Below are 8,759 nucleotides of genomic sequence, written 5' to 3' on the forward strand. Positions count from 1 at the left end.
TTGTCTACAATTGGAATTAGGGGAGGCTTACGAGGGTCTCTAGACCAGCGAGATAACGAAGTATTTTTAGTTTAGTTCGTTTAGCCGGGTAGTTAGTAGTTAGTTGTTAGTTAATTAGTTAGGCTAATTGTTAGTGCTTGTTGTTCTCCAGTTTGGCGCTCGACTTTGTCAGCAATGTACAATTGATGCTTGGTATACATATGTGTCTGTCAGTGTCGTGTCTCTGTGTCTGTGTGGGTTACTAGATCCTTCCATCCTAGATCCTGCCTTGGCCTTAGCCTCAGCCTTAGCCCAGGAACCTGATGTTGGTGAAGACCGCCTTGGCCGGACGCTTCCGGTTGCAGAAGTTGACCGTCTTGCTGTGGTTGCCCTTGCGGTTCTCGTGCAGATTGACCAGCAGCTTGAAGATGTCCTCCTTACTTGGTGTGCAGGCATATCGCAGTTCCGGTTCATAGTTGCTGTTGATAGAATTCATGTAAGAACTGATAATGGTAATGGTTATGTAGTTAGCAAAATCGTTCACGCTTCGGCTATCAGTAATATCAGTAATCAATAATCGATCTCTCAGTGGGCGAGTGGGGCGAATGTTCTGGGTGTCTGCCTTTCGGGCCTAAAGAGACTCTGATAAATGCATTACAGTAGTAAGTTCTTCAAATTCAATAGACTACTGTGGGTGGGCGGCAAGGACGCTCCTGAAATTGCCATTATTGCTTTGCACTTTTTGCTTGATTTTGAGGGTCATGCTTTTGATTTACGTCAATTCGTCTCAATTGAATTTATCACATTTTTACTTTAACCGAAAAGCTTTCCATTCCTAAAGCAGACTCCTTTTATGCACGAATAGCTTGTAATTTAAATTGGCAATTTGAGGATTTCCGTTTACAGCTCTAAGAATGTGGTACTTAATTCTGCATAAAGACTACTGACAACATTTACTAACTACAAATGAAAATTGGTTTTGGGTAATCAGGAGTCAGTCAATGGAGTTGAGTGCAGTGCTTAGCGGATTTTGGGATTGGTTTGAATACTGTTTAAATATAGAAAAGCAACCTACCCGCGATTCTTGTTGTGGCGTTTCCACGGATACCTTCGATAATAGCGCGAACGCTTGGATTTGCTCTGGCCCAAAACCAAATCCTGAACGGCGTTCTCCAAGTCGGCGTAGTCCTCGGCTCCGGCGGAAGGAATCACGGCCTCCGGCTCCTCCTCCTCCACGTAGACCAAGGGCAAGGTTTCCAACGACGGATCCTGAGCAAGCAAATACACCAAAACAATTTTAGTTGTGTTTTTTACGATTTAAGAAACTAAAAAAAAACGCTAAAGTACGTATTTAAATATATGTACGAACTTCTGTCAAAGTTCTTTTTAAATAATATTTTTATGCATGATTTTTAGCAGTTTTAATTTTAAAGAAAATGTTTTTATAATTTAAGTTATACTTTAAGTTATCACAATGCCATTTTCTGCGTGTATTTCAGCACTTTTCATCGGAATTTCGCCAGCCTGACTTTTCACTCACCTCCAGCATTTTCATGAGCAAAGCGGATTTGTCCACCAGCTCCTGCTCGGCCCGCAAGTCCTCCTCCATCTTCTTGAGCACCTCGAACTTGCTGGCCAGCTCGAGTTCATTGTACACGGCATCGGCGTAGTCGGGGCCCGGAGGAACCACCGCCAATTCGAGCTCCTGGGCGCGGAGTAATTCTGCCGTGAAATGAGCAAACCAAAGTCCTTATTTGCGATTTGAATGTTTATTCAAGCTGCCGCTAATCCGACCACAACCACGCCATTCCCATGCCCACTCCCACTCCCACTCTCACTCCCACTACCACTCCCACTTAGTAACCCGACTCCCGGCTCCGTGCCATCGGAAACTTCCGCCGCTTGATATTTGAAAGTTTGAATAGTTTGTTTGTCTGTCTGTTTGGGTTGGCTAGAAGGGGGTCTTCATCGTGTTTTCCCCCTGGCGCTTTTGTCCTTTCAATGGACTGGCGGAAATTGACTGGCGGCAATGAGTTTACGGCCACAGCATTTCTTACCCTCCGCCGGTTTCCCGGTTTCCCGGCTTTTCGACCACGTCCGTCAGTCAAGTCAACAGGCACTGCAACTCCTTGACTGCCTTTTGTCGCACTTGGCATCCAGTCTGCCCATCACTGTCCACTCGATGTCTTTTCAAAGAGCCGCAGACAGGCGACTCTCATGAACCCAGGTAGTTGGAAACACAAAGCTACAGTTTTAAATTTAAAGACGAAACGAAATACTAATGTTCGACGTCCCAACAGAGTTATGATAGGTCACATAACAAACTTAAATTACTGCTTAATTAATTTTAATTTTTGCTTTGCATAGCAGTGTGTAAGATCACCTGTGACGTCCAGATAAGAATATGTTACCCACTTCCCAAATCGATATTCGTTAAATTTCCAATCCATTTACCCAGCTATCAAATCACTTGGAAAACAAGTTCACTTATTGCAAATCGGATATGACATTTTATTGCGAGTTGGTGGAAGGAAGGTAGCTGCTCGCAACGCCAAACCCAAACGTCGAATCAAATTCGTCAACAAATTTGAAAACCTATCCCCATCAGTTTTGTGTTTGGTGGGCGTGTTAAGTGCTTGCACAAACACATATTCCATATTGTGCGATGGCCAGCATGTGAGGCACTTGAAAAATTGTGCACTGACCGAAAATTGTTCAGCGAGCGGTCACCATGGCCATTAGAGATGGTGGGCGGCGGTTACGGCCAAGTGCAGGTCACACGAGTGGGCCACCCTAACTCTTGGTCCACCCCTTTCGAACGGGTCGCCTAAAAGTCGGCAAGCAAAAATTTTCACATAATCGTGTACTCAGGTGAGGATGAGAGGTATTATCTGCTATTAAATGTACCAAAGAATTGGCGACTACCATTCTTTAAGGATTTATAACAAAAGTATCTAGTTCCAGTTAATTGGGTTAATATAAAGAACGCATATATACATATATGTATATGTATATATTTAATTGAGCGCTGAAATCCTTGTTCAAACGATTTTTCTTGCCCACGTTTACCCACTTCGCATTCAAAAAGAACCAGAGAACAATTTAATTGAAATGTTCTTAGGATGCAGTTGCCGTCCTTTTAATTCGACTGGGGATTAGCTGATGCCCGGGAAGTCTAATCGATGTCTTTGCGGCGATGGCCAGGAAAGCGGTTAATAGGGATGTTTATGACTCACCATCGCCGGGATCGTAAACAGCTCGCTCCTGGGCCTCCAGGACGTCACCGGATAGATGGGGTTCATGGCGAACGGGTCCGCCCCCGACCCCCAAAATGGGCAAGTGCAGACGCTGTGGTCCGGACGCCACGCCCTGGTGGTCACCCACTTTGGCTCCGCTAGCTCCGCCTGCTCCTCCGTTGGCGGAGGTCTGTGCAGTCAGGAAGCCGGCGACGTGACGTGTCCTGCTGCACAGGATCGTGGTGGCCAGGATGCAGAGCGCTAGGATGTCGGCCTTCATGTTCATACAGCCGGTTGTCCGGATGAGCTCGGGATTAGTGCGCGGGTCGTTGGCGATGTGGATGTCTCTGGAAGGCAAAAAAAGGCGGAGATGTTTGTACAAGAGGGTAATTACCGTCACTACCACGGCCTGGGATGGATGCCTACCGCTCCATCCTCCCCACTGTGCCATGCGTGTGGGTGTCTCTTTGTGTTTAAGCAAACAATACTCAGATAAACACGCAAGCAACCAAGAAACCCCCGCCAAAAGGAGGAGACCCCCGCAGACCGCGGAGGAAACTGGAGAAATTCGTGGTGGGTGGTGGGTGCGAAACGTCAAAAGGGCGTCTCTTAGATAACTTGGCGGCTGATTCTGGGGCTTTTGTTTTCGCTGCTGCTTAATCTTTCTTCGCGCGAAAAACCGTGGGGCAAACGGGCACTCAAAATGTATTCTTTCACCACCAACTAAAGCCATTATTCTTACATTTTTTGCTTATAAAGTTTGTTACTAATAGTTTACTAATAGATTATAACAAAGTTATATGTAGTTATAAAGCAGAAATTAAACAAATTAAAAAGCTTACAAAGAGGCTTACTATATAGATATAACTTTTTAGTATAATAATGAATTATATTTTGTAATAGTTTGAAATTATTCTTGAAATACCTTTCGTAACATTTAAATATAAAAGTGCAGCCTAATTTTTATGTTTAAATGTCAAGTCGCAATCCAACTTTATCTATTTATTGAGCAACATAACCTTCATCATTTTTGTAAATATCAGCAAAAAAATGTTTTGAGGCAACCTTCATAATTTTTGTCAATATCAACGTAAGATGTTGGAGACAACCTTTTTCCTATAGGTCTGCACCACTGTACTCGAGGCGTTCCTGTGCTTTTGTAAATATTTTTTATGTCAGGTACTGCATCGAGGTTCATGCTGCTTCATGCTCGTGCTCTTGTGCGCTTTGTCGTTTCATTTAATTAAGTATGGGACGTCGCTGACGTGGGCGAGTGGGCTTAACTCTTTCGCAGCGTATTTTCAGCCCATTAGCCGAGGACCTTGGATGTTGGAGATCCGCGGAACCCGCCACCCTTAGCGCATTTTTTTGCGTTTAAAAAACATCCGCTTGACGAGCAATATAAATGAGATGCCTGGCACTTTTGGCACTTGCGGTCTCGCTGGTTGAGATGTCTAGGATCAGCTTAATTTGTCTGCCCAAACAACTGAACATAATGTATGCCTTAGACAAATGCCGACAAAAAAGTGTGAAGATTTTCGCCAAGAAATCCCAAGTTCATTAATCAATTAAAGGCTTGGTTAATAAATAAGGCGCTCTTTGCTGCGAAAGTTTAAGCGCATTGCAATTGGCGTTGTTTGTAAAGGAATTATGATTTTCTTCATAATTTAATGAAGTTACGGTAAATCTACTGCGAATAAAATATCTTTTAGAAAATCGTTTCTACCTCACATGCATATATATTGAAATTGGCTAAATGTATATGGTTAGTTAACCACATAAATCAGTCAAGTAAATCAACTCAGTTACGCCCTATCAAAAAAAAAAAGAAAAAAGGCAGCTTCGGTTCATTAAATTGCTCGGAGAAAGAGAACTTCTCTGCTGATTTTCTTTTCACTTTTAGTCACGTATTGTTAAAATTCGATTGAACATTTGCAAACTTTATCAACTTTGTCAAAATATTTGCGAAACGTCGATTCATAGATGATATACATTTATATTTATGTCTTTAAGTGAATTGTGATTTTCCGGTTTTTGGTTAGTTTGCAAAATAAATTGCAATTTCTTCGGGCATTTCCTGCAAAAACTTTTTCAATTAATCCACTTTTATTGGCACTCACGAAAGTGGGTGACACTTGGAGTTATTTTTGGGAAAGCACAACTTATTTGAAATTGCTGCGTAGGGGACGAATTATAAGTAAACAAAGCAAACACGAATCGTTGTTAAAATGCCTTAATTAACTTGTTGACACAGTGTCAAAAAGTGGACAGAGCCCCAAAAAAAAGAAGGCAAAAAAGAATTCACCCTGGTTGGCGATGTCCCCAAGGTAAAATGAAATTAATTTGGAGGCGAGGGAAGTTTCAGGAACCCATATATAAATGTGCGTTCATTTTTACCCGTCGCCTGTTTTCCTTTTCGCAATAACCGCACGGCTAATTGCTAAATTGAGTTGAAGTGTAACTGAAACGGACCCGAACCCAAAGGACTTTCCATAGGCCTTATCTTCCACTAGTTTCGCCTACGTACCACCTGACATGTGGAAAAACTGCTTAATTAGGGCTAGGGATGTGGAAAATACGGCTGGGAAATGGGAGTTGGTCAAGTGCATCTGACATTTGTCGCAGGAGTCCTGCCAATTAGATACGGTCTACATGCGTAAAAATCCTGGGCAGCACATTACATAACCTTTCTACTTATTGAATTCGGCCATCTGGGTTACCAGTCAAAATATGCACACAAAAGGTTACACAAAAATGTTGAGCAAAACCGAAAGACCAGATGTCAATGATTGGTACGAAAAATCAAAAAGGGGTGTTCATATCAAAGTTTATAAGTATTTGTGTCATAGTTTAAACCTTTGCATTACGAATTGAAATCTTTGATGAATATTTAAGAGATTTATTGCCTCCGGAATGTAGCTCGATACCTCGAGATATACCTTCAGTTGCTATGTCCCCAGAAATATCACACAACAACATCTGTAAACACAGTCTGAGGATAAAATCCAGTGGGATGCAGAATTTTTTTTTGACATGAAAACAGCTTTGGAATGCGTTCCATGGCGTTCGATTGATTCATTTTTTTTTTAAATTTCTATACGATTGTCAGGAATTTTAGCACGAGGAACTTAAGGGGTTTTCAAACCAGAGAACGAGGTCGGGGACAACAAACATTGATGCTTATTTCTATTTGTTTCTCCAGGATTTTTATTGGTTTATTTACGCTTGACATTTGTGCTTGGCATTGGTGGGAATTCCTTGCGTTATTGACATTGATGAAGTATTTATGGATTGCTGGCCTGAGTAACCTTAAAACCATGTTTCTTACAAATTTTAAGCACTAAATTGCACCAGTTGCGTGGCAAAAATTTTAAAAATCGATTTTTTGTAAAATAATTTATTTTAGTTGCAAAAGCCTTACTGCAACAAAAGACAAGAAACAAATTCTATTATCTTTAAAGAGATATTTAAATTGTAAAGTTCTTTTTTATGGAAATGTACAAAATAATAAAAATGTTCAAAAAAAAAAAATACAGTAAATGAATTTGTAGCTATTATAAAATCCTAGCTTTTTTTTCCTTTTGAACAACTTTCTGCATTATAAACGAAAGCACATAAGAGTTTAAAATTCAATAGTTCTTTTGTCATATTTAACCGTCATCTTAAATATATTATTTAAGTAAGCCCACTAATTGTTTTGTATTTTTTAGGCGCGTATTTCGAGTTCCATTGACGATATTGTAATTGTAATTGATGACGAAAGCGACGGCATTACTATGATTTCACGTCTCGTTCTGGTATCCTTTTAATGCCATCGGCTGGCTCAAGTTAAACACAGACCACCACATTATTTTAGTAAACGTTTTTAAAGAGTTTTGCGGAACGGATATTTTAAACACACCGTTGACACTCACTTTAAAATATATTCCTGGAAACCGTTTGAGTTGCTGAATCAGAATCGGAACACAGTCAACTGTTGCACCTACTACTTGTTGAACACTGCGTGGTTGACTCGCGGAGCCGCCTCCTTTTATAAGGCCGGAACCGAAGTTAAACCCGATTCGCCATCGGCGACCGATGACGAGCACGTCGATTCCAACGAGCCGATGTGCTCGTAAAGGCGCCAAAAAATTGCGTAAAAGCTTCGACAAGCTTTCACTGGCCACTCCTCCTCCTCCTTGCAAGTGAAGCCAGCGCGCGGTTTTTATCAATGAAATATTTTCAGGACATTTAAAAAGTTTAGCGCCTTATACGGCGATACTCGCGAATGAATAATGTCGCTGGCAATTATTCAGCAGGACCACCAAGATATGCGCCGCTAAGTAGGCAACAAGTTGCGAACAGACGTCACGGGGCAAGGCCTTGCAAGGTGATAAATAATCAACCGGGGGCAAAACAAAACCTTTGTTGACAGCTTGGCTTACGGAAACGCATTTTGCATAGTCGGGTCACTCGATTCTCGGAATTTTGCCGTTCGCAGTTCCTCAAAGGACCTGCCTCGCATGACGATGCGGAACTCCCTGCAGGCGGGTTGTTTGAAAATATATTTGAATATTCCTGGAATCGACAAAATGAAATCGCATTGTCATGTTCCAGTGCAAAATAGTACTGTCATATCGGTGTGTTTATAAATTAGGCAACGAATGTATTTATAGATGGATGATGGCAGCTTTGCTTGTATGATAATTACTGGAAAAGAGACTGGAACTATTTAAATTAGTGATAAATCTAATGTGGTAAGCATTTTAATTTAATTTTTAAAATCATTGAGTTTCCTCCACTTGCTGCCTAAATTTAAATGGCCTTGGCCTCAGCCAGCTGTCCATCCTTTCCTTGACTCCCAGCTTAACTGCGAATCCAAAGGATCTGCTCTGCAATCGCAGAGCAGGAATCGAGGGGTCAGGACTTCCAGTCGGATGTCAACAACCGTCGCAGCCCGCAGGCCTTGAAAAAAGATGACACTTTAATGTGAAATTGCCGTGAGTAATGGAGGACAATCCGAACGATCCTTCGATGTTTTTCTTATTGTTTTGGGTGTGTATGTGCGTGTTGTTTTTTGGCCTAAAAGGCGGGCCAGGAAAATAAGCATATATAGGGTTTTCTTGCAAATCGCCTGGGGCAACAGCAGATGACACTTACCCTGAGAAAACCAATAATAGCCCGCTGAAAAGTTTAAGTGCTCGCGGGCAGGGGCAAGTGGCACAGGATGGAGGCTTCCTCATGTCACGCAGAAGTCATATTTTTGGCCAGGACCTGCTATTTATAGTCGGCCTTCCTTCACTCTCCGCCATTTCCTCATACTTTACTCATACTCTTTGTGGCAAGCGGGTTCTGCGACTTAAGTTGCATCGGTTCAAAGTCCACCCACCCAATTGGACACCGATTGATCCAAATGCGTCACGCCCTTCTGGTTTGGCACATGCAATCTCGCAATCTCGCCATGTGCCAACGTGCCAAACAAAATGATAAACAAATCAGCGCGGCTAATTACGCTGAGATTTGTGCTTGGCGTTCTGGGAAGCAGAAGCTGATGTAATAAATAAA

General features: G+C 42.0%; 1 protein-coding gene across 2 annotated transcripts; it reads right to left on the minus strand.

Annotated features, from left to right (window-relative positions):
- Positions 1-194: 194 nt before the first annotated feature.
- On the minus strand, positions 195-7,213 carry LOC122625875. Of its 2 annotated transcripts, none has more exons than XM_043805923.1 (5): positions 7,130-7,213; positions 3,216-3,562; positions 1,520-1,701; positions 1,055-1,248; positions 195-458 (listed from the first exon to the last, which is right to left on the minus strand). In XM_043805923.1, the coding sequence occupies exons 2-5, from the start codon at positions 3,499-3,501 to the stop codon at positions 287-289; spliced, it is 834 nt and encodes a 277-aa protein (XP_043661858.1). In that variant the 5' UTR covers positions 3,502-3,562; positions 7,130-7,213; the 3' UTR covers positions 195-286. The 2 variants fall into 2 exon arrangements, with proteins under 2 accessions (XP_043661858.1, XP_043661856.1); XM_043805921.1 differs by having other exon boundaries at positions 195-482.
- Positions 7,214-8,759: the final 1,546 nt, after the last annotated feature.

Source organism: Drosophila teissieri, chromosome 2L (genome assembly GCF_016746235.2).
Source record: "Drosophila teissieri strain GT53w chromosome 2L, Prin_Dtei_1.1, whole genome shotgun sequence".
Classification (NCBI taxonomy): domain Eukaryota; kingdom Metazoa; phylum Arthropoda; class Insecta; order Diptera; family Drosophilidae; genus Drosophila; species Drosophila teissieri.